Source organism: Falco naumanni, chromosome 1 (genome assembly GCF_017639655.2).
Source record: "Falco naumanni isolate bFalNau1 chromosome 1, bFalNau1.pat, whole genome shotgun sequence".
Lineage (NCBI taxonomy): Eukaryota > Metazoa > Chordata > Aves > Falconiformes > Falconidae > Falco > Falco naumanni.
This window is the reverse complement of record NC_054054.1, coordinates 64,608,068-64,634,327: the sequence shown is the minus strand read 5'-3', so window position 1 is coordinate 64,634,327 and position 26,260 is coordinate 64,608,068. Positions and strand designations below refer to the sequence as shown.

The window sequence follows — 26,260 nt, the reverse complement described above, 5'->3', positions numbered from 1 at the left end:
ATTAACTAGAATGGGAGTCATGGTGATTACCATCCATGCACCTTTCTGAAAATTTACTTCTGTGTTTTTATTACCATAAAGCACTCTCTCTAACAGAGCACAGTGGACCAGAGGGTTGCGATTGGTATAGCAAGTCTGTACTACACAGGATTAACTTGGGAACATTCACCTTGAATTCAAGTAATGTCCAATCAAAGAATATAAAGCCAATAAGGTGACAATTGTTTGGCAATACATATGCAGCACATTTACTCTGCATGTTAGCTGTATGCCTGACTGTTTTCCTGCAGTTTGCTCTTCTGCCTTAAATGCAAATGACAGAAGCTTTAATGATTTTTCAAGATTGATCTGACAGCTGGTTCATGAGACCACACTGATAAATGAAATTTATCAGCTATTCAGGTCATTCTTACTTGATGAAGGGTCTGTTATCCTCATAGCTAAAGAATGCGTAGACATAAAGACAAGAACACCAGCATTAGAAATATAACAACATACAGAATATAGCTTACTGCTAGTTCCCCTCCCTCTCCCACCAGCCATCACCAAAACCAAAGACGGACTGGCATCGGTGTGCCTGGCACATACCAGCCAGCCTGGCTCACTGCCCTGGGGAACTGAAACGCAACCAAGGACGCTGGTTTACACAGAAGCAAGCATCAACAGCTGCGAGCTGCAGCTAGCCCTCCTGGCTCCAATCACACAACTGTCAACTGATTTCAGAATCTCTTTTAAAAATCATGGGTATCTCTGAAGAAGATGGGTTTTAAAACTCTAGCGTAGCCACCATGGAAAGGTCTCATGCATTCAGGTGGCAAAACTTCAGGGTGCCTCCAGCACTCCCCACCTGCAGTGCTGTAGTGCATTCCACTTTTTTGTTTTTTTTTGTTTAAATACTCTTTATTGCCATTTACTTTTTCGTAAGTGTAACTCCCAAGTTGCCAACTTACAAGCCAGACTGTAGCATTATCTTCTTTTTGAGAAAATGGCATTAGGATCATCTTGAAATCATCGACCCATTTCATGGGGAAGGACAAAGGACAGACTCTGCCAAGCAAGAGTGCAAAACAGCCTGCTGCAGTGAAGAAGCAGCCAAGATGGACCACCCAAAAAGAGCTTCTGCTGCTGCAGGGACACAAGATTAGTCACAGCAATTTTCCTAGAGGAGTGTCCCTGACTTTGTGGGACAGGCTTTGTGGCTGGGTGGCGGGTGATGTGCAACACGTGGGGAGGGTAGGCCAACTCCGAGGCCTCCAAGCCTCCCCCCTGGCATGGAGCTGTTGAACCTGCAATCCCTTGCAGCAGCCACCATGGGTACCAGAGGCAGGCTGGCTCACTATGTTCATCTCATTATCCCTGCCAACGTGGCTGGGGCCAGTCCACCCTGCTGAGACCTCCTTCGGTCAGTACTGGCAAGCTGGCCACCTACACCCTCCGCTAAACAAACCGCTCCACTTGGAGGGGACTGATTTCAGCTTGAGTTAGAGAGTTGTATTAAAACTGAATGATTTTCAGCAGTAACTTCTGACTGAGAGGGACACCAAGTATGTCCAGATGAGGCTTTGTGTTTTCTCTTCACAATGGCTAAAGCCATGTAGGGACAACTTCTGCACCATTCACACACCTGAAGCCACAGAGGGGCCACCTGAGTATTAACAGGAGCAGAATTCAGTTGTGGTGGGAGGAAGGTGGTTTCACATCTTACCATGTGCAAAATATTCCCTTTTTCTCCCTACCTTGTCCTTGGCTGAGACAGAAGAGGCAGCGATGCTGCCAGTCTCAGCTTTGCCCTGGCATGGTCACCTTGGCTCTTTGGGAAAGGGAGAGAAAAGTCATTGAATGGGATGGATCTGGCCACGCTCATAACGCTTGTCCTGATCCCACTCTGAACAGTGAGATACACGTAGGACACACCATGGAGGACAAGGCAGCTGCCCCCACATCACTGGTAGATAAGCACTGCTATCTCAGCTTGAGCACCTACAGCCTCCCTGCTTCCATCCCCATCCCATCCCAGCCACTGACAGCTCCCTGCAGATCTGCTCCAGCACCCAGCTACCCCCTTTCAGCTTCCCCAGCTGCCATCCCTGGCAGGAATCCCCTCTGGTCATCAGCCAGCACCTTGACAGCTGCTCGCCTTGGATCTTGTGCCACACCTGCCAGCCACATGAGGGCATCTGAAGTACCCTAGGGCACTCAAAGGTGGTATCTAAACACACAGGGAAAGCACAAAGCACCTTAGGTTCAGGAAGGAAGGAGGAAGCAAGTGTAGAGGAGGCAACCTGATACAGAGAACTGAGTCCCTGCTTCCGAGACACAGCAAGGAAAAGCTCAGCTCCTTTGGCTTAGCTTAGCAAAACATAGGCTGAGACAGCGTCACCTCTGCATCTGCAATGCATCTGGGGGGTACCAGGAACACAGAAAAGCCATTGGCATTAAAAGGCTCCCCCCACAGCTGCACCAACAGGGACCTCCAGCCCATCCCACCTGGGCAGCATGATGTTGGTCAAATCCCTCTGCTCCTCTTTGCCCTCTTATCCACTCAGCCTGCAAGACCATCAGGGCAGGTTCCCATTGTGCTCGTGGCACATCTAGCACCACAGCAGCTGCAGCTCCCACACGATGCAATTCAATTAGAAGAAGATGTGAGACAGTCTGGAGCTCCCAGCCCAGCAATGTTGGGGAGAATTAATTTCTATTACTGTGTTCACAAGCACTCAGGTTTCATGGTAAAGAATTTACTGGTGAAATGTCGCTGGTGATAGCTTATAAAAAGAGAGAATTAGGGAAATTTTTCACTCTGTTGCTGCTATCCAGACCTTTGCAAAGTTTTTCAGCGATCTGTAATAAGCCTTTTTTCAGGCAGCTTAAGGCTCTGTTTCATCTTTGTACAGACAAAATGCGAAATCAGTAAACTCGGATTGCCTTTTAGCTTAAGGCTAACACTTCAAAGCAGCTCAGGAGAAAACTGTCAAAAAGACCTGAACAGTTTGTACTCCATTTCCAACCCAGACGTGCCTAGGACCCACGGCCCAAAGTAAGCAGGTGCCTAAAGAACTGAGATTTTCAAAGACGCCCAACTCCGAAACACTTCAAATCTCTACACATAGGGTCCACAGGACTTAGTCTTTTATATCTCTCCTGAAATACAAATAATTCCTTTTCAATTTACCAACTCAAGTGTCATAAGCAGCTTAACTCTTGCACTAGCAACAATTCATATTTGACAAAAATTACTCCAAATGTTCCCCCCCCCCCAGTAAAGTCTGTGAAACCTATCAGTGCTGCAGTAATACTGTGTCATTATCTGCAATGAATAAAACCCATCCCTTAGACAAGACAACAGCCTTGGAAAGCCTTAGCTCGCAGGAAAATGGAGCCGCTAACTGGAAAACTGAGATTATATGCACTAGCAGTACAAGCAAATAATAGTCAAAGCAGAAATCACGGGAAAACCTAGCCTAGTACAGCTTGAGACAGTAGATCTAAAGTGCTTTCTCCAGATTTGGATAAATTCTTCCAATTCCTGGCAGTAAGGGACACAGCCCACTGAATTTAAACTATGTGACTCTGATCCTTCCATAGTTAAGGGGAGATTGGTACCCCCAAAGAGAAATTTATCCCCTACCAGAACAGGCATTTAAGGTAGATGAGGCTTTGCCATTCACTGAAGTAATACTTTTCTCTGCTGACTGCAGAGGAAACATGAATGATGGCTTAGGTGGGGGCTTCACTTTCAAATACCTGAAGTTAAAAGGCTGATCTTCAGTGGCTGCGTTATTCCTTTACCCTGCAAAATCTTACCTCACCTCCCTTGTGTTTCTTCACAGCCCAGATGATGGATAGTGGAAGGTCTAACAATCTGTATAAATACCTAATTCATTTTCTAATCTTGAAAAAGTCCTGACTTTACCTTGGGGCAAAGACTTCTTAAGGTTAATTACACATCATGTAAAACTCTTTCAAAATCTTATTTCAGTTAGATGTCTTTTAATTTCCCAGAGTACCTTCTCCTTCAATGATGAGAAAGGACTGTTCATATCACCTTCTAGATTCCTGTGGTATTTCCAAAGCAATACTTTTTTAAAAAAGTTGCCAAAATTAGCTACTTATACCCTTGTTTAGATGCTTAAGGAATTTCTAAACCAACGCATCCTGAGCTCAGGAACCTCTTTTGCTCTGCCTGTCCTTTTAAAACCCCCAACATGTACCTTTTGACACAAAGTGACCAAATTGCCAGAGTAAGACAATAACAGCCCAATACCAAGACAAAATCTGCAACTTGTATTATACAGTGCAAACCACTTCCATGTATGTAGATTAGCAATATCCTTGGTTGCTAAAGCATATATATATATTTTTTTTTTAGAGCAGGAAAAGTAAGGCAAGAATTTACCTTCACACACAGATTGGTCCTAAAATGCTGCTGAATAGAGAAAGCCTGTTATTGAAAAGCAGCTACTCAGCTCTTATTTAAAAAGAATAATGTCTGGTCTTCTTACATTTTGAAAATAGTTTACTTACTTTTTTTTTTTAATATATTTAACAAAGCATACTTTTTGAGCCACTTTTAGAGTAAAAATGGGTCTTTGATAAAACACTAATCAGGTATTATAATTTTATACAACCCTTCATGGTTTAACTTTATATAACCTAAATTTATCACTCTTTTGACAATTCAAAGTATTTTCCCATCTTTCCAATAGCAGGAAAAGGCTTAGTAAGTACATGGATTTAATGCTTGGGCCCCAAAATAACACAATTTGGCTAGTGCGCAAAAATGCCGAAGTGAGTAGTTGCGCAAAAATGCCGAAGGGAGTAGACAGGACCTTTAGTAGCTGTTGTGGGTGATGAAACCCAAATAAAAATAGATGGATGATGTGCCCCCTCCAAACCATTCAGAAAGACCTGTGGAATTCATTTTAATATGGTGCAAATAAAGCAGACACACAGACGTTTCCTGCAGGCAAGTACGAGAGAGACACACAAAATAAAGCGTGCTATTGTGCCTCCCCACAGCCTATCAATATGAGGCAGTAGGCATGTTTGTTTTCTTTTCCTTTTTTTTAAATTTCAAGGATTAGAAAAGATTGATTTATCAAACTGCTGTAGATCTACAGGAAGGAGTTGGAAAGTCCAGCACTCCCCTCATAAAGCAAACAGGTTCATTGCTAATTAGTGAAGGAGTGTCTTCATGGTGAGGAAAATCAATTGCAAGCAATAAAAGAGTGCTTAAAGGATTTTGCCTTCGTGTTTCGTGACAAAGTTACCACACTGATGGCATGAAGCCAAACGTCTTCTTAATTGCCTGCCTTAGGATGCTGGCAATGATTACATGGCTTTCCAAGTCATCATTTCCAAGTCTTATCTTCTGGCTCCTGCACCATCTTTGACAGGAGGTGGCCAGTCCCCTGAAGACCTCTGCCACCATCTCAGGAGTCAGCGGGCCTGTCACAGCTGTGTTCCCAGAAGAAACCCCTGGCTTTACATGCATTGGAGATCTGTTAAGGTTGGGGTCCCACCTCCTGGCATAAGTGATATTTTACATAGATGGAAAGACACTTCTGAGTTCCACCAGTAACTGAAAATTTTATCCAGACAAATAAGGCCAAACCTTCTCTGGCCCTACATGATGCCCAAGCCCAGGATCTGGGGCAACCTATGCCTGATTTCTTCTGCCAAAGCATCATCCCTTTCCCCCTCAACTCATCTGAGGAAATCATGGGCTGCCTTCTGAGATTTGTTCTTAGTTATTGCAATTGGAAAGAGCAATTCTGTTAAGCTCATCTCATTTTCTGTAAGTAATTAATTACCCTCAAGAATTGCTTACCCTGTTTATTTCCTTCCTCCTAACTTTGCAAAGGTATGGCATGATTATTCAAACCACACTGATGTATAACCACATATCTGATTATTTCCACATGATACAGATTCAGCAAAGCCTTTAGACACATTTGTATTATCCAAATAGCACCAACAGGGCTTGCTGACAAAATACTTAAAATGGATGGCTTTTTAAAACAATAATCATGATTTATGGGTTCACATAAAGACCTTAGGTATTTAATATCTTCCAGGACACTGTCTCAAATCAATAACTGCTGATTGATTTTTTTTTTCTTAATTCAGAAAGGACGACACCTGTCAGCGGAAGATCAGTGCTTTACAATCACCATTCAACATTAATGAAGCCATTACAAAAAACAAAGATAAACAACAAAACTGAAAGCCAAAACAGTCAGATATTAACCAAACCCTTCTGTGAAAAACTGAAACAGCAGCAGATTGCACCAAACAAAATCGGATGCTGCCATAACAGCATTGGGTGAAAAAGGCACCCAAACAGAAAAGCAATCTCAGATGTTTTTTTAGCATCGGCAGGGTTTCTGTCTCCAAGGTGCTCACAGACTCTGCACTCTGGCAAAATATAAATGTGCTGTATCTTTTCTTGGTAGGAAGCTTGTAAATACTTAATTCTGTGCCAACTTCAAGTGAATTTTCTGGGTTTGCTTTAGGCTGCCTGTTCAAAGTTTGCTCATGCAGAGAGACAAAGGAAGGCTGTACAGGAGCAGCACTGAGCTACCCAGGGGCCTAGGAAGCATGGTGCTTTCTTACACAGGATCCAGGGAGATGCTCAGCTGACCAACAGGCATCAAGGCCATATGAGACACAGAGATCATAGTCTGAGCTCCCGTATAAGGAAAGCAAGGCAGACAGTTTCTAATGCCCAGCTCAGTACTCTGCAGCTAACATCTAAACTTCGCACAGGGGGAAGTATTCCAAGGAAGAGAAAGAGCTTTCCTCATTTTCAGAACTACCCAGATCACTTGGTCATCCTTGCAAAATACTGCTGTCAAGTCTTCTGGCTACAGAGAACACGCTGCTTGCCCATCCAAAGCACTGTTAAAACACACACTTCATTTCTCATTAGTTTATCCAGACCAAAACACTGGCTCAGGGTCTCTTTTTGTTCCCTAGGATCATATTATCTTTTACTAGAGTGGGAATCCAGGGATGAATCCTCTCCAAAAGGCATCCCTGGAGGTGCTGCGCTCTGAGCCTGCTGCCCCCAAAAGTCAGAGAAGTCCAAAAATGCTGCATATAGCACAGCTGGCTGGGAAGAAATTTCAGTGCTCTATTCTCGAACAGCTTGCTCAGAGTCTTTCTATTTTGTTAGTAGGGTTGTATGAAAATCTTAACAGAAAGCTCCTTCTTTACAGGCACTGCTATTTTATTTAACATTGTAAGTTATAGGTAATGGCCAGTCAGGGTTTCAGGTCACGTTTAACAGAGGTTCACTGTGGCTCCTGTAAGTGTTTGCATTCACTAGCTTGCATTTGAAATCTTTTGTACCTCGTCTTTTCCACCATTCATGCCAACACACGCACCTCTCTGAAGCTGCATGAGTGCACGTAACCTGCTCTCCCTGCTTGCTGCTCCAAAGAAGGAGTCTGCACGTTGCCACAGACTCTCAGCCCTGACTTCGCTGGGAAATGAGAACGCTGAAGACAGAGGATCGGGCCCTCTGCACCCAGAGGCTGCGCTGGGCATGCTCCCAGAGCTGGATCCCTTCGTTGTACCGTGGCCTCGCTGCGCACTCCCAAGCAACCGCAAACCCAGAAGTAATGAAGGATTAAAGTGCTGCTGTTCTGCAAGCCAAGTCCCCTGGGTGAACCCAACGCAATATTCAATTCCAGACCCTTTGGCATCACAAACCATTTCCAAGCTGTAGTGTCTTATGATTAAATGAAAAAGATCTGGAAACCAATATACCAGTTTAAATCTCAATAGAAAAATACAACATAATCTTTATTGTCTCCCTACTTTCCCTTGTTTCTAAAATAGCTAGAATTAAGCACAAATTAATCTTCCTTTAGTAAAAGGATACCTGCTACAAATTATTGTTCTGCATCAGTAACGTAAGCTCTTCCTACCAAAGGAGAAGAAATCTTGCGTTTTCAAAAGTCTAAGTCATTCCTCTCTGCACCAAACCCAGGACGTTTACTTTTTCTGCATTTCAATCAGCTGAGTAAATAAAACTAGACTGGTAAACCTCTGCTCCTGCCAGCACAATACTGCTGTGTTAAATCAAGGGTTTAATTTAAACATTTCCTCAGATGATTTTTGGAAGTTCTATTTAACCTTTGTTTTCAATTTTCTACCTAACTCTGAGGATTTTTTTATGACTTAAGAAAACCCGTAGGACTAAAACAACAAGCTAATCTGGGGGCTGGGATTAGTCATGTCTCTCTAAATAAAATACATATGTTGAAGCAAGAAAATGAGCAGATAATCACTTACACCCATACAACATATGGGGAGAGTGGGATATGGCAACTGTTTGGGAAGGAGGCAGATTTTCAAAAGGGGCTTCTCAGTTTTGTGCCTGATACTCCTCACCCCTCACTTCCCACAGCCTCGGCTAGACTTCTTAAAAGAGCCCGGACTGGGCTTTGCAAGTTTTATATAGTAATAATCAACATTGAGTCTTTGCATTTGGCTCCTACTTTTGGCCTTTCGGTTGCATATTCTCAGATTTATTTCTGTAAGCCTGTGAGCAAGACTCCCATGGAAAAAAAATAAAAAATGAAGGTGTACGGTGTGAGCTTTGTTTCAAGTCAGAAACTTGGGAGAACATATACTTTTTTTATTTATCCATTAAATTAGGGCTGTGTTCCTTTAGCCCCGGACCATTTGAAGCTCCCACAGCAGCCAGCAAGCTGAGGGGGGCTCACTTTGGTCATTTGGGATCGATTTCTGAAGGCTGCAGTGCTGAACATTTCTGCATCATCCGCATTAATGGGATTTCAGTGTGTGTTCTTGTGAATCTGGCCATAACACCTAAAAATGTTCTCTCCCACGTGTTTGGAATAAATACACTTTTCCCAGGGAATTTCAGGGAATTTTTTGATACAGTGTTTATTCTATTGTTGCAGAAGATGGGATGGGAGCAGGTTTCCACAAGAGGGAAGAAAGCTGCAACAAAACTACAGTGATTAATGCCAGGATTAAGTGATCTCAAGGCCTCTAATTAATAGTGCTTCTTTAGCAACAAAAGAAGCTTCCAGCTAAGACTCTGGGTCTCCCTGTCTGAAAGAAAATTAAATTTCCAGGATGACTTTTGGGTGGGTTTCTATTGCACTGGCTGAGCTTTTCCAACAAACTCAGAACTACAGCCTGACACGCTCCACTTTAAAGCGGTCCCCATGAGTTGTGCTTTCTAAAAAGCATCCAGGTGGCCTATGGCACAAGCCAAGCTATACCCTGGCTAAAACAATATTGCAATAAAATGGGACAAAAGGAGAAGTGAGCTGACAAATCCCTTTACCTCCTGCCTTCTTTCTAGCAGATCCACAACTGCGCTTGGCAGCTACAGACGACGCAATGCCTGTCCAAAGCAAATAAAATAAAATCTCGTTGCCACATACTGCAGCACAGAAGAATGTCAGGAAGTCTGGTCTGGCTGGGGGAAATGCTAACAAACCCAACCACAGCCAGGCAGCACCAGGGGGAGAGGGAAGGGGTGCCCGCAGGAACTTCAAAGGAGAGGTTACGTCTGTAAGGAAGAGAAAGGATGGCTTCTGGTCTATGCTAGGAGAAAGGAGGTTTCACCCTCTCCCCTCCAGCCATTTGGACATGCCCTGTGTAACCTCAGATGTGGCAGCTGCTCAGCCCCATTGATGAATCCTTTCAATCTGCTTAGAGAACCTGCCTTTTGGCAACTAAATAACTGCTCTTCCCACCCACCCAATTTTTTACCAGTTTTCCATGTCAGTAACTAATGTGCCTCACAATGCGCACAGTAACAGCACACAGCAAAGACAGGACCTCAGATTTCAGTAGATACGGTGAAAAGAACATCTGGATTACCGTCAGCGTAGCCCCTCTTTTCTTCTCTTTACTGACACCATGACGACCCAAATGAGCAGTATTTAAATGGCTGCAGAACAAGCACTGTACTACAGTTAAGAGGCATTTAGGGAGAGGGTTCATCTGAAACCCTCCATTTCGCACAGAGAATGGGGATTATGCATTCAGAAACACATGGAAGGTTTGTTGAGCTGCAGCATCTGGCACAGGTCAGATGAAAACTTAGTGTGTGAGGACCACAAGCAACCACAGTATGTGCCTGACCACCCAGAAAGGAGTTGATGGATGGAAAACTGTAGAATCGTGCTGGACTGTTCACATATAGATGTAGATGTATTTTCCTTTGTACACAAGGCTTCCTACAGGAATGTGAATGTAAAAAAGATACAGTGTGCTCCTGTCTATGACAGTCTGAGACATTTCGCACATCTAGTATGTACCTGGCACAATGGAAAAGTGCGGAGGAGAGACTTCAAGCTGCTCGACTCCAGAAATCACTCCACACGGCAGCAACCTCCGGTAAAACAGCCTCACAGCTGCTCTAAAGTATCCCAGCTGGTAACACGTCCTTGCGTGCAGCCATCTGCTAGCAAGAGCGCATCAATACTGCACTGATATGCCTATAATCTCTACCTTGCAGGCTACAGATGTGAGCAGCACTGCAGGCTTTCGCCATCTCAAAAGCTTATGTAGTCCCTGGTTTGAAAGATCCGTCTTCCCTGCAAGCTTGTAGGGGTTGGGGAATCAACGCTCCGAAACAATGCCTTCCCAGGTTCATTTGTTGCAGTGAATCAGTTTGTGCTCACAAGCAATTTCACGTACCCTTTGCATCCCACTCACATTCTCAGGTGGGCCACGAGTGAGATACAAGTGATGTGGGCAGAGCTACCAAAGACTAAATGATGCTCCTTGCTGCCCATCTCTGCCCAGCTATGTTTGTGGACAAGCCGTGAAGAGATGAAAGAGCCACAGTGGACCTCAAACACCGAGAAACAGCCATTGGAAAAGGCTGGGAAGGAAAATCCCCTCCAATGCTGAGTTTGGGGAGGCATGGGCAGAACCTGCATGTACCACCCAAATGTACCACCCAATAGGCAGCTGTTTTGGTGTTCTTATCTGCGTCACTTCATACTAAAGAGATCTTTAAAAGGCAGAAGAGATCCCCACCCTGGGTGAATCCTTACAATTTCTGTTTAAATGTATTGAAGAAAGAAGTCAAACTGATTTTTTTCAAAAGGTCCTACATAAAAACATGCTACTTTTGGTGACCGGTATCTGTTGTGATACAGGAGCTACTTGGCCCTCCTGGCATCACGGGCAGGCACAGCAATTCCTGCAGCTCTGAACAACATATCCCATGTACGCAAGCTCACATCTCCTGGATACATGCCTCAAAAGCAGGACGACAGCACAAACCTTGCTGTCTCAGTGGGTACAGCCTACTGAATCAGCTCAGCACCAACCTGCCATACAGGGAGGGTGCTCTTGGCACAAGGAGCAGGACCCACATACGTGGCTACCCTACTTCCCTCTTCAAAGCGCTTGGCTAAGCTGGAAAAGTTCAAGTGGGTGAAAAATAAAGCAGCTCTGTACACATCAAATCTTTTGCTGGGTAACCCCTTACCAGTGCTCCACCACAGGAATGTCAGATTCTCCCATGCTGGCACAATAATACAGGGACTGTTCCTGAAGGTTAGGGAAGTTTATTTTTACAACTTTGCACAGTGCATACAGAACTTTCAGCCACACAGCATCTGGTTCAGGCACTGCCCTTTGAATGGCTTTTCTGTTGGTGCAGTAATTAAAGGTATCCCAGGTGACACCTGATCCCTTATCAAGTTCATTAATTTAAGTGGAGTTATTTGGCTCTCTATTTTCTATACTTCATAATGTATTTCTAACCTCTAAAGTGACATAGGCAAGCACCAGATTGCAGGGGCGCTTATTAACAGCCTATTAAAATATTTTATGGCCTTTATTTTTACGTTGCCATAGGGAATCAAGTATTTTGCTGTTGTTGAACAGGCTCAGGATTTATGTTGCGAGAGCTTCACCACAGCCTAAGACAGAGCACTGCTAGGAAATGAACTAGGAGAAAAAAAATCCCATTCAGCTCCCCATGTGCCGTAAAGCTGTCACATTCAGACGGCAGCAAGGGGCCCTCCAATGCAGACCCTCAGTTTCGTTTGGTTTTTTAATTATAAGACAAGATGCAAGGCTCTGGAACCACGCTGAGAGCCAGCAAAGACAGCACACGTCCTGAGAAACAGATCTGGGTGTCTCTTCACCAACCGTACAGAGCCAAGGAGGTAAGCTCAGAAAGGATCCTCTGGCTCACCTGTGAAATAATGTGGTCTGTGGCTTTTTATTGCAGAGCTGCTGTACCACATCCACATTTTGCAACTGAGTTAGAATCAATGACTTTGGAAGAAGACCATGATCTCACCTAGAAACAGCGTACAATTTTACCTAGAAGATTACTATGATCTTACCTAAGAGTTTTTCAGGGATTGCAAGTCCCTCACATTCCTAGGAAAGCTCCCTCAAAGGTAAACTCCCTTCTATGTTACAAATGTGCAGCTCTTCCTAACTCAAGCATATCTGATATTGAGACAACACATGCCTTGGATTTAGAGACTTAACTTGATCCTGCTTAGGTATTCAGAAATTACAATCAAGTCCCTTCTGAAATTCTTGTTTTGATAAATTTCCTAGGGTGAGCTTGTGGTCTTTGTGAGTTTATATTATATTTCTCTTATTTTTTCAAACATAAGAACATCATTTGTAATGAAGCAACACAATTGGAAGGGTATCAGCAACATACTTAGAAGTATATTAATTGCTTGTGTTTTCAAAACGTTTTAATGAAGTCAAATCAGGAATAGACTCTCATCTGATGAAAAACCTATACAGTATTTTATAATGATATTGTATAAATTCTTGGCATTTTAAACAAAGATACTAGGGATTAGCACAAGCAAGATTATTCAGTCAGCAATTATTATTTCTGCTTTAATTATATGCCCCCCTTCCCCCCCCCTTTTAATTTAAATGTCATACTGTAAGGCTTTCTAGACAGATTTTGTGTGGGTAACCTTAGAAAGACTGTTCTCAGTGAGCAATCCTATAGCACTAATGCATGACGAGTAGTCATTTTAATAAGTATTATGAAATGTACCATTCCTTTAATGCCTCATCCAAGGCCAAATGAAAGACTATCATGCTGGGATCAGTCCTGGACATGCAGAAGGGACCGTTCCTCCAATTTCATCTTCTAGCTGATGGCAAGAGAAACAGAGCCATGCTGTAGAGCAGCCTGCCTGCAACTTGGGCAGGGACAGACCGTCAAATGAGCACCCTGTGGATCCCAAGGTCGCTGGGGTCTCCTGCATTTGTACAGGCTCCAGTCCCCTTTCCTACCAAACCTTGAAGAAGAAGCTGTGCTTAAGAAATGAAAACTTTACCCAAAGGACCATGCGAGGTTGTGGCATGCCAGTGGCATTGCAAGCCTTGCCTGCTGGGGAAGTTTTAAGGGGGGACTGACCTAGTTTAAATTAAAGCCGCATCTGTGAGAGCAACTCAGCGGTAGGAACAACAACCTTGCTGAAAACTGCCTTGTAACTGTGCAATTCAGTCATCACCTAATGAGCTGCCCTCCAGCCTCTCCTCCTGCTCCCACCACAGAAGAGAGGAGAGAACCAACTTCCAGCTGTGTTGCACAACACTCTCCTTTCCTGGGTGGGCAGTAAAACTCTGACTCCCCACAATTTCTTCCTCCTGAAGTTCATTAGAAGGTTTTATTAATTAGCAGGCTCCCCATCTTATCATGCGCTGCACCTGAAGTCCCACTTCTATTTTTGAAGCCAGTAATTAAAGCCAAAGGCACCTGAATAAACAGGCCCTGATGGGGACTAATATTCTATCAATATAATGAAGCAGCTTGCTAGACAGTAAGATGCCCAGGCTCAGATGTTAACCAAGTCCAAGGTCAAAACATGCCTTGGCTGGCAAGCACATCCTCTGATGAGGGCACCCCCAGGTAAACCCCCAGTAATTTTGCCAGAACTAATCAGATTCCGTGGAGAAGTTTTGGTCATTAAAACTGTCAGGGGCCAAAACAAACAGAAAAGCAGCATGGCTGCTGCTCTGACAGCACAGAGAAATAGCAATGATCAACAATTTCAACACCTTCCCTGTAGAGACTGCAATAATTAGCTGGTAATTATCAGGCATGATTTCCTTTAACATAGAGGGAGTAGGAGGCTACCTGCTTCAAGGACAGCAAATGCAACTTTGTTTCTTTCATGCAAAATTGAATGGAAAATGCCACTACTGGCTGCCAAATCCCAATAAAGACAATGCTTCATCATCAGCCACTTATTGGTACCTATTAGAAACTGTTCTGCAGCACCATAACCAAAGTATTGCCCCTGGTTATCACTGTACGCTCCTCAGAGAGGAAGGGGGGCATAAACAGCAAATGACAGAAACAGGCAGAGAGAAAGAAAAAAACCCAGCCACTTACTTGATATTGTCAAGACATCCAGATTCAGGTTTCAGTATGGCAGTATGATGAAACATTTTATAGAGAGCGATCCCAAGGAAGATGACATTAAGCTGAAATGGGGGGGAGGAAAAAAAAAAAAGGGTTACGTGACATGGCACAATGTGATGGGGAGAAAGTCCTCTGCTTCTGTGTAACAGATGAGTTGCTGTAGAAAATTAGCTCTCACTGCAGTTTTATAGCGACTGAAGCACAGAAAATTGCCAAGCATTTTATACTGTGAGCTGGCCTGTAGACTGCAGGACTGGGCGATGCCACAGCGTTACCAAAGCTGTGGCACTGCATATGTTACTGATACAGGGCTGGCTCCAACATCAACTGTAGTGCTTCAAACAACATTATGGAAAATTAAAAATATGTTCTGTAATGGCTCTTCTGTGTCTGAGAGGTGTACAGTTGTGAAAATCATTCCAAGCATCTTGCTTAACTGGCCCCACTGAAATGAAGCAAAAAAGCATCTTTTTCTGTGAATATATCTTTTAAATATGGTGTAACAGAGGAGGTGGTAAAGGGTAATCACAACTGCTAAAGATGCTGAGCACAATGCAAAGTTGAAAAGTAAAAAGGAAAAATAGTTTGATTTGTTTTGTAAAAGATGTGATGGTGTTTCAATGCCTCAGTCTTAACAAGGCTGCCAGCTCCTCAAAAGGAGTTCCCCCATAAGCCCAGGCCAGGGTTTGAGACATAATCAAAAAGGGAAGATATCTTTTTATGAATGAATTGCTTGAGGGGAAAAAAATCCAGTAGTTGCAGCTGGTGGCACGGCCCCCTCCCTGATGTGGAAGGCTGCTGAAACGGCCCCCAGCTGCAGAAGAAGCAGGGACAATGTCTGCATTGAAGTGAGAGCGCCTGGTTTGCTGTGTTAGCCAAACTGTAGCCTATTCAAAACAAAGGATGGTTTATTTAAGCCATATTGTAGTGATTAAAGTATAAGAAAACTCCAGCTGCCTCTACAGTTGGGTTCTCTACCTTGCTGCTGTGTTAGCCTATACGCTAGCAACGTGCTAACTGTGAAGTCGCACGAGTTTCAACTTCTGCCAGGGTGGAAAAACCCCCACCAAACCGCTCTTCCAGTTTGGACTTTATTTCATCCTCCCAGCCCCCACTCCTGCCCCTGTCTGCGCCAATTTCTCTTTTTTTGCATGATCAAGGCAAAGCTTCACTCTGGAATTCAGGGGGCGGGGGGTGGCAGTGAGGGGCATCAACACAAAGTTTGGCATTTCTAAACATTCAATGGCAGAAACCAAACTCTGCAAGTGTCCACTCCTAAGCTCCCCAGCCCGTTTTGAGCAAGTATTTTGCAATGCCAAGAGCCTGCTCATAACGAGGGTCTAATTGCTTGTGCCAGGTGGGGTCAAAGAAGAACATGCCTTTCTCAAATTAATCTGTGTAAATTAAACATAAAGTGTAAAGGGACAGCAAAAGTTTTATTTCTTGACCTGAGAGATGGAGTAGTTAATTAGGAGTTCTTACCATAATTATCAAGGTCGCTGGTCCTATAAAGCTCCAAATGAAGTAGGTGTCAAGTCGGAGCCAACATCTGTAATGAAACACAGGGAAGAGAAGGCATTCAAGGACTGCACCCAGGACATACATCAGGAGTGAGCAAGTGACAGAGAAGAATGTGAGCTGCAAAACATGCCGGTGGGAGACAGGAAATATTACATTGCTTGTTCATTTAAATGCTGAATTATGTGCCCAATTTCTGACAGTGCTATTGATGGAGTAAGATAATTACCTCTGGAGGAAGCAGGAAGAAAATGGCACAAGGCCTAGTTGCTAAGGCGCTTTTTTACATCTGTAGGGAAAAAAACCTTAAAACTGTGGGGGGTTTAAAAAAGGGGTCTGATGAGGAACCATGGAGCTGCTTCTTCGCTTTAAGCTCCTCTTCCCTCTTCAGCTCTAATGCAACACAAGCTGTCTGTCAATTGTCAAGCAAGATGACATTTCTCAGGCCAGCAGATCAGAGCAAATTTGGTGCAAATAGGAAGCACGATTTGGATAACAGAAGGCTGAGGTTTAATTAGGTTCAGCAACTTCCCCTTTTGAGCACTTTATTTCCTTGAACCTCCAGAGTGTTTTGTTTCCACTAATGTTTCAAGGGTTGCATATGGTACGTGCTATCACATGAAGTTGATTCATGGCCTAAAACTAAATTATTAATCACTTAATTTCAACTGCATTTAATACTCCCCACATTTTTTAAGACCCCTGGGAAATTACATTTCCATTCCTAGTTCATTCCAGGTGACAGGAAGATAAAATGGAAGTGACTGGTTACAAGACAGATGAATATAAATTCAAAGAAAGTTTCGCACGATGTTTAAAATAATAATATCTTGTCGTGTTTGCAACACTGCAAATCACAGCTCCATTTATACACAGAGGACTAAGAAAGCACAAAACCACTCTTATACTAAACATCCAATGGAACTTCGTAATTAAGCAAGTGACAGCAACTGTATACATTAATTTATCATGGTGGAAGAGATAGCATCTCTCACAAATGACAGCTCTGGTGCACATGCTGAATTTTTTTTCCCTTCCAACGGACTTTGCAACAGGCAGAAAGGTCTGTGCCAGCAGCTCCGTGGAAGAGATCAGCAGGAGCCACCTGCCAAGAGAATAAAACATGCCCTGGACCTCTCTGACTGGGAGAAGCCAAGATATGAATAAATTTAAAAATGTAGAGAAAGCTTCTCACTTCCCTCCCAATACCATATAAATTTCAGGTCTCGTCAGTGTTGAAGATGTATCGATATATATATAGTTGTACCGCTATTCATCACAAATTAAAATACCCACTTCCGTGACCGTTACTCCTGAACTGCCTCTGCAGCTGTTCATCCAAAATCTTCATGTGACAGCATCGAAATCTTAATGCAAGAGGCAAACAGAGGCTTTCAGAGCAACTGCAGGGAAATCTTGTTTCCTCTGTGACTGCTGAAGTTCAAGGTGATTTAGATGCAGCTGGTAATGGAACAACACAAGTGAGTAGAAACCATTTGAGTCTGATTTCCTATAGGAAAGGGTTTATGTGATCATGACATCTGTGTATCACCCATAATAACATCTGAAATGTCACCCAATTGCAACTAGATTTGACAGAGAATAGAAGTTTCAAGGATAATTAAGTCCCTGGAAAAAGTCCTCCCGCCATCCCTGAAAAAAGATATCCGCATCGCAGCAGCTCACACATTACACAGCATGTCAGACTTTACACCTACCCCACACCGTAGGAAAAAAGTGTAACTTGTGCTTGTGCCTCAGCTGCCACATATATGTCAGGGAATACGCAGCCCCACAACTTTTTTCTACTGATAATAAGCGTGCTGGTGTGTGGGAGAGGACCCAGAGGGGTGTGGTGGTTTTTTGATTATTTTTTTTTTAAATTAAAACATTTTGAACTTTTTTGCCAGTTAAAATTCAAAACAATCCCCAGCCCCTCTGCACAGGAGTTGGGAGCACAGCGTATTTTAACTGACAAGCAACTTGGTTCTCCTTCAGCCCCAAAAGAAAGCTGGCTCTTGGAAAACGGAGGGAAGAGGAAAGACATACACTCTCTCTTTACTCTTTAAAGAATGATGGCCAGGCATATGGTCACATCTGATGCAGTTGGTTTTGAATGCACACAAATTGGGACACGGAGAAAATCAGTGAAAGCGGAAATCCAGCATGAGGGAAAGGCTGTGCTGGCTGAGCAAAGAAATGCAAAGCAACTGGTTTCCTTTTCAGTCAGCCAAATGGATGAAATTTTTTAAAAATGTCTCTTCAGTTCTGTAGCACAATTCAGTGACAAAAGATGGATGCTGTGGATTGGAAACAGGGAAGCCCAGTTCCGCCCTCGGGATAACTGGGGGACAGGCATGGAGCAAAAGGTTTCCCTGCTAACAAGAGACGGCTCCATCTAAGCAAGAGCACACCTAAGCTTGCAAAAACCAGAGAAGGTTTTTTGTCACCACTCTGAATGCTCTAAAGAACATGATGTCATTTTTTATTTGTCTGAATAGAAAAACCACCTTTCTATGAAATGGTGTGTGGCACTCAGTCTTGGGTGACTAAACAGAAAGCTGCAGGACTGCCTTTAATCCACAGAGGGACTTTAAAGACTGGTAGGGTTTTTTTGTGGACATCAGGAAGAGATGCCACTGTGAACCCATTTAAGTCATACCTCATTAAAAATGCAAATTAAGACCAAAACATCAAAACACAGGCATCCCGCCAAATTGCATTGAGGAGCTGTAAATTGCTAATCAGACAAGTACCACACTGAGCTTTTCTTTCCTTAAAAGACAAAAACCCACATGCACAATGAGCTGCATAAATGAGCTCCTCCAAACAAGGAAGCAATCAGGCAACTCGCTTCCCAAAGTTGCTAATCTTGGGCTGCTGAGTTACTTCTGACCCCCCATGTGCAGCTGCACCGTGAACGTGGACTCGCCGCGTTACCAGTTTAGACTACACTGCCTTAATCAAATGAGTTGCTTCAGGACTCAGTACAAGGCAGAGCAGACTATCTGAAAATCTGCGGATGCGGGCAACGCTGCTCATAACCCCATTGCTTCTTCCAAGAGTCACACCAGCATATTCAGTGCTCGCAATGAGCTCTGTGGTGCCACTGTCCTTTACTTTTTCATTTCCTCCTTTTCCACCATGAGAAGTCGCTACATTCACCTAAAGCTTTTCCCAAGTAATAAAGACTACAAAGAGTTTACTCTATTTTCTGCATGAAGAGAAATCAAATACTGAACTATCCCCGGTGTGCATTAAATATAACCAATAAACAATCATTAGCTGCCATTGGACCATAAAATTTGAAGAGCCCTAAACATATCATGTTGTTCATAGGAGCTCAGTGGTTTGTTTCAAGTGGCTATACAGCCTCCTGTGTGGGTGCAGCAGTGGGATATGTATGCACAAGGCGTGCCTTTCCAGGATGCAATGTAGGTTCTGCCTAATGCAGTTCAGCATCCACATTGCTCATGGTTCCTCCTCCAAATACCCAGCATGAACACGGAAAACAAAACTAGCTCAGTGGAGCCACCCCAAGACAGACCATACGGCTAGAAGGTATTTTCCAAGCAACATTAACATGCATAAAATGTCGGTGGCTGGCTGATGGACTTGGAGGCTGTGTACATACACCAGCCTTATATTTTGCTTTCTGACAGCTAGATTGCTTACCATGTATATCCTGCTTTATAGCATATCAAAAGGGGAGAGAGGGGAGGAGAAACAAGAGAGAGATTCCTGTCATGATGAATTTGATTACCAGCAGATGAATATATCTACAAGTCTGTTTTCTAAAATATATTGAAACACTCAAAGCATAGGAGCTTTCCTCTGAGATTTGTAAGAGGCATTGATACGAAACCCAAGACAGTATGGGAATACGGAACAGCTTCCTGCTGTCAATTTTGGACGGCCTGCTACTTGAATGAGTGCCCTCAAAAGGAGGGCTAAAGTCTGAATCCAGCTTTTACTAAATTTTAGACACAAGTTCTTTTCAAACAGTAACAGCAACTGCAAATGCTATTTTCCCTCTGCATTTCACAGCATTGCCCACCATGATGTTTGACATCAGATTTAGCCAGGAGATGGATGGATTTAGTTAACACACAGGACAAGGCAAATGATGGAACTTTATAAAACTGCAATCAGAGTATTTTGAGTTTCGCAGCAAAACTTGAGACACAGCCATTTAAGACGCAGCAGCTGAAGACCTGGCCCATAAGAAATGGTCACTTGGACGTTCATATAAGCATTGCCAGAATCGCTTTGCCAGTGTTGGGGAACCACACTGTCTGCAGTGGGGCTTCCTGCTTCTCACATTTACTTTAGAAATTACAACCAGAACAAGGTGAAGTGCAGTATTTCTGATTTATTTCAGGGAAAGGGCCTAACACGGCTCAGCTTGCTCACATGGATAGTCCCTTTTGTTCTGAAAGGGATGATCTTTCAGTGGAATCACTACACTGCTTTTTGATTCTGAAAGCAAATTAATCTGGTAATATGAGCAGTCTGAACTGCTCTTAAACAAACAAACAAACAAAAAAAAAAAACAGTAAAAGGATAAGGATTAATTCCAATCTTTGGAATAAATAATTGTAAGAGAGAGCTTCTTTACTGGATAGCTACTCCAAAACACCAATATGAATACTAGGACAAGCAATGCTTCAGAAAATCAGAAGCAACAAGCAATGAACAGAGAGAGGAACAACTGCCTGTTCCTGGCTATGTAATCTGGGTATATGTTACAGGAAGGTTGCATTTAGAAAAGAAAATGAAATCAAGAAAACCTACGTTGGGTGTCTGAGCAAATCATTCTGAGATGTATGAATGGTGGCAACAAATGCCAAGCAAAAAAACAAATAACACTAACAGCTCCATAAGTCCTGCTTAAACAAATGCAATAAATAATGGAGGGAGGCAAGTAATATATTCCAGAGGATGTTTTACAAAACCCGGAAAAACCAAGCAACTTCTTGCAATCAAATTATGTATGCCTGGCATATAGTTCACAACAAATTCTAATCAGTTCTACACTTCTAATAACATTATACAGAAAAATACATCATCATCCATCAGCCAGATGGAGCATGATAGTTATACAAAACATATTGTATGTTTTTTATTTTCCACTATGAGAACGTGATAAAATTGTGCACTCTGGAATCAGAGATTATAAATAAATATTTTAGGCTCTGCAAATCTCTGTGAATATTTATTTGCAAAATATTACATATACAAGTTTAATCATTAAAAATAGTACTTTATGTTGTGGGGAAGGAAAGAGATTTTACTGGCACAGACAAAGAACTGCTGCCTCCTCAACACAAAGATAGCAAAGTTTTGTTGTTTGCCTCCAGTGAATTTCAGCCAAATTTTCTGGTTGTACCTCCCATGCCATGGAAACATTTGGGCACCCAAGGTTGCTGGGAAAAGGCAGTATAACCCATGGAAAATGTTTATTTTGCTGTGCCTGAGAAAGGTCATATATTCATTTAACAGGAGCAGAAACATTTCAGCAATGCAAAGCTGCCACAGTGCTGTATGGAGCTGTGGTTAGGTGCCATATGTTCCCACTCTCTACAGCAGCCTGCTGCTTGCTGCGATCTCCCACTATCTACACTGGTACTCTGGTTGTCCCTACAGAGCATCATGAGGAATTCTGCAAAGATGAGGGTGGATGCAAATCAACTGCTGTCTCACGTCCAAAGTAATACCCTGGGCTTGGGGATGTCCCTTTAACTACCAGCGAATGAAGACATTTTCAACACCCAACAGTCACAGAGCACTGTAACAGAACGCAGTTGGTGCTAGCTCTTACCACAAACTAGCTGCAATGGTGGGTTTTCTTGGGAGGCAGCCCAAAATGTTGAGAGAGAAGTTAAAAGGATTGTCCCGGTGCTACAAGCCCCGCAATGGTAACACTGCAGAAGTCACAGGGTGAACAGCACGGAAGGCAGCCACTAAAACACCAGAAAGCAAACTGCACCGCTGGGGTACAACTCCAGCAACTGCATATGCAGAAGCATCTCAGCTGGCTTTCCAGGGAGCTGGGCTCACGGCCCTTTGGCCGTAACAGGTTTGAGGCTCAATATGCCCCATGTAGGCCACTGTCAAGAGACAGGTCCTCCATAGAAACACCACAGTAAGAATAAATTTGTCTAAAGGGACAAGGCAGAATGTTTCAATACCTGATTCAATGGGGGCTTATATATTGCTCAAGAGGGGATATGAACAGAAGAGTTGGCCAGGGCAGAAAGCAGGTGGCAGCTGATGGAAAAGTCTTCTCCAAAAACTGTAATCAGCTGTTACATTATTTTTCTTTGCCCCCTAGGCCTGTCAAAGTTGCTTAAACTACTTTGGATAAACTGGTAGAGATCCTTGAAAACTTACTTCCTCCTACCTTTATCTGTGTGGGCCATTCCCTTTCCACAAAGTATGACATTTATACAAATTCAGGTTGCTATTCTCCTACTCATGGGAGGAACACAGTGCAAATATCCAGCTGGGATCCAAGCTTAACTGCTGGCACAGTAACTGATCATGAGCAGCTCCACTGCTCTACAGATTTGCTTCTGCAAGGAACTGCATTCGTATATACCAATAACGTTTCAGGCAAAAAATGTTGCAGTTGAATTTAACAGAATATCAACTGCTGCTATGGTCTGACCCAACCTGTGCTAAAAAACAGCTTTAAAAACACCACCATCTTATTGTTATGTATGCCTTCAGACTGAACCCTTAACTCAGTTAAAATGACAAGGAAAAGGTAGCCTGACAAGGGAAAGCAAAAAAAAGTCAATAAAACCCATTGTTAGTGCTATTGTAACAAAGCTGGCAAAGAAAACCAAAGGCTCAATTTTCCTTTTGTTTTCCATTAGACAGTGTTGCACGATCATCTAAATTGTGCTTTGATACCAGTTTCAGCAATGTTGAAAACATTTAAGAATACTCATATGATAAATGATGTAGCTGTTCCAATTTGCAAATAGTCTAATGCACTCCACAGTCACCCCCTATTTCACTTGCAGGCTCCGTTAATTTCATAGAACACTTAAAAAAGTGGAAGAAGAAAGCAGTGTTTCATCATCCAAAGGAGAAATACTCTTTGGTTAGAGAAGAAGGATGACCTACCTGATACAGCACCAAACTGCGACTTGGGACAGCCACCTCTCCTGATGTTATGCAATGATGCGATAAAAATACTCCCCAAATGACCTCCTCAAGAAAACACCTTTGTAAAATATTTCGCAGTGGGGAATTGGTGCTGTATCATCATGGTCTGTGCTGGAGACACAGAGATAAGGCAAGGCATGCCTCACGGCTGAGCTCTGTCTGCACAAGCCTCCTTTGCCTGCCAGGTCTCTGGGCTCCTCACTTCCCTTTGTTGTCCTGACTGCCATTCCTCCTGACCAGGTCCAAGCATTGCTAAGCCCCACTCACACTTTGTCTGTGCCGTAGCTCCGGTAGTCCACCGCTGCTGATACTGCCACAATCAGCGCAGGCATGCCGTAGCCGACCAAATAGAAGTACTTCCTCCGGGAGTGTTCGCTCTCAAAAACCTCCACCAACATGATGTAGAGCTGCACTCCCTCCAGAAACATCCAGGTGAAAGCTGCCAGGAAGAAGAAGTGCAGGAGGGCAGCAAAGACGGCACAGGCAATCTGTGTGCAGATTAAAAAGAGCAAGGAAGGTGTTTGTACTGTGTTGAATTAATGCAACAGTCAGGATTACTCCTACTGGGAGGTTTTATAAGGATGAGGGAGTTCTTATCTTCCTTTCTCCAAAAGAACATCTTTTTTCGCTTGGAAAATGTGCATGAACTATTTTAAAACTGACACATCTCTGCGTATATTAATTACATTCAAATATACAAAGGTAGGTATGTACACAATCTGGCAAATAAACATATAGAGATGTACATAGTATAAGCAAAATTTTACAACCTGCTTATTAAACACACACACACACACATTATTTACAAACAATGCACATACAACCTCTGATATCATGGCAGGCATCAGCATTTGACTCCCCGTTAACAACCAGGGGCCCAACCTTGTGAGGACTCACGCATGGAATTAAGGCTCTGCTAGAATATATCTCACTGCATGGTCAAACATCCCATACACACCGAGACGGGAGACTGCAGCAGGAGAAGAAAGTGATTTGCTTCTTACCGGCTGGTCAGTTCGGTTGATGCCAATAAGGAAGAGGAGTTCTGCCACGAAGAGGCTGATGCACAAGTTCTTGTGAATTGTGTTGCGGTCACTCTGCAGCCCACGGAAGAAGCAGAAGGTGAAGATGCAGATCAGGAGGCAGACTAGTGAGAGCAAGATGCCAACCCACGTGATAAAGTCTAGGAGCAGGTCATGGACTGCATCGCTGTGCTGAGATAAAACCAAAAACAAATCATCAGTTGCATCCTGCATGGCTTCTAATCCATCTTAGACACAGAGTAAGGTTGTCTGAAGACCCTTCCCCAAATACTTGTATACACTCACCAAGCTGTGGCGCAAGGGACCAGTAGCAAAAAGACTAAATGGACCTAGATTTGAATCCTGCATCAAGAAAGCTGCAATCTGAAATGCAGACTCCAAAGCATCTGGCAAGCTGCAGGTGCTCTGAACAGACTCAGACCCCAAAATATCCTAGAAACAATGATGCTGTTGCTGAAAATACTGAGATGTCATAGCTAGCTAGCTTTGTGTGCAGCTCCATCTTTTGCAAATACGGCAAAGGAGCGGACACACAGTACAAAGAACCATTGAACGCTGTGATTCAAGTGTAAAAATGCTTCATGCTAACAGCATTGTGGAGATTACAACCGCAAGTCCATTATAACCATTTACCAACACTGAAAAAAGACTCTCTTTAAACATTCACAAAGACATATGAGCTTGGAGGCTTCAGACAGAGAGAGATCACTTAAATATCTTGGGTTTTTTTGTTGTTTTTTGGGTTTTTTTCACCAGAGAAGGCAAAAGAAAGTTTGATTTTTTTCTTTTTCAACAAACTCTGGAGCTGTATTTTGAAACTTCTTGTAAGTTAGAATGCTAGCCAAAAAAAAAAAAAAAAAAAAAAGGACAGAACTTTTTACATGAATTTGCCTTTAAATTGTAGCAGAACAATGATTTTAAGACTTTTTACATGAATTTGCCTTTAAATTGTAGCAGAACAATGATTTTAAGACAGCCTAAAAAGTTAGTGATTCCCTGTGATGGACTTGTAACATGGCTTTACCCCAAACCCTTGCAACCATGGCCATTGCAGTGGCAAAGTTAGGCCATCCTGAACGTCACTGGACTGCTCCTGGGCTTACACTCCACCTCGCTCCCAGAAAGAGGAGGGGGGTGCTGCACCCTGACTCTGAGGGTATCCTACCATCTTATTCAGGCTGTAAAATTCACTCATAACTTCCCAAGTTTCCACCAGATGTGGTGAAATTAGTGATATCATTACTTAGTAAAACATACATAAGAAATACATGGTGAGTCATGAGATGGCTGCTTGGGCCTAAGTGGTTAGAGTCAACGAGCTGAGGGGAAGAGTGGCTGGAAATCTCTGGGGGCTTTTCAAAAGGACCAGAGAGGCTTGAAACCCAGCTCTGTGGTCCACCAGGCTGTGTTATAAATGGTATTCACATTCCCCTCCACTTCTGGCACTTTGATGACTTAGGCATTATGTAGGCTGGCAAATACAACAGTGCCACACAAAAGCCAGGAAAAACTGGAAACATTTTCCTCCCCATGGGATAAAAGCTTATGACAGACGGAGGGAAAAGGTGACTAATTTATCCATTTTCTTTGCTTGCTCGCCAATGATAAAGCCACATCAAATGTCAGGCCTTTCCTGATATACACTCTGCTATATCACCACCTGTGAGAAACGACTCAAACCTTTCAGCAATTCAGCTTTATCAGCATGAGTGATAGGCATCAAATGATAATGAAACATGGGGAGCGACTTTCAGCTCCATCTCTTTTGTGCTGGAAGTTTTCTCTCTAGGGAGACTTGGAGGTGGAGAGATGAGGGCTTCTTTCCCCAAATGCTCTTGCAGCTCTCCTGTTTCCAATATCTAAGGAATTAGGGGTTGCAAGTCCAACTGAGAGGTAAGAAATCATTATATGCTTACTGTAGATCATGACAGAAATTCCTATTCCAGGCAGCTCCTCCAGCAGCACCCAGAAAACTGAGAAGATGAAGTGCATGTCATTTTTCTGGCGGCCATGCACTGCTTTATCTCAGTGTCATTCCAGCTCATGCATCCCTCTTAACTCAGTGTGAAAAAATGTTAATACAAACCTTGTACCTTGC

General features: G+C 43.2%; 1 protein-coding gene across 14 annotated transcripts in view; it reads right to left on the bottom strand.

Annotated features, from left to right (window-relative positions):
- The window catches only part of ADGRL3 (adhesion G protein-coupled receptor L3), a 527,115-nt gene that overhangs the window by 43,572 nt on the left and 457,283 nt on the right, over positions 1-26,260 (bottom strand). For all 14 annotated transcript variants that reach the window (XM_040596934.1, XM_040597007.1, XM_040596917.1 and 11 more), the window contains 4 exons: positions 24,124-24,333; positions 23,387-23,607; positions 15,908-15,974; positions 14,396-14,487 (listed from right to left, as the gene is read on the bottom strand). In XM_040596934.1, coding sequence (XP_040452868.1) covers positions 14,396-14,487; positions 15,908-15,974; positions 23,387-23,607; positions 24,124-24,333 — 590 coding nt within the window. The remainder of the gene's footprint in view (positions 1-14,395; positions 14,488-15,907; positions 15,975-23,386; positions 23,608-24,123; positions 24,334-26,260) is intronic.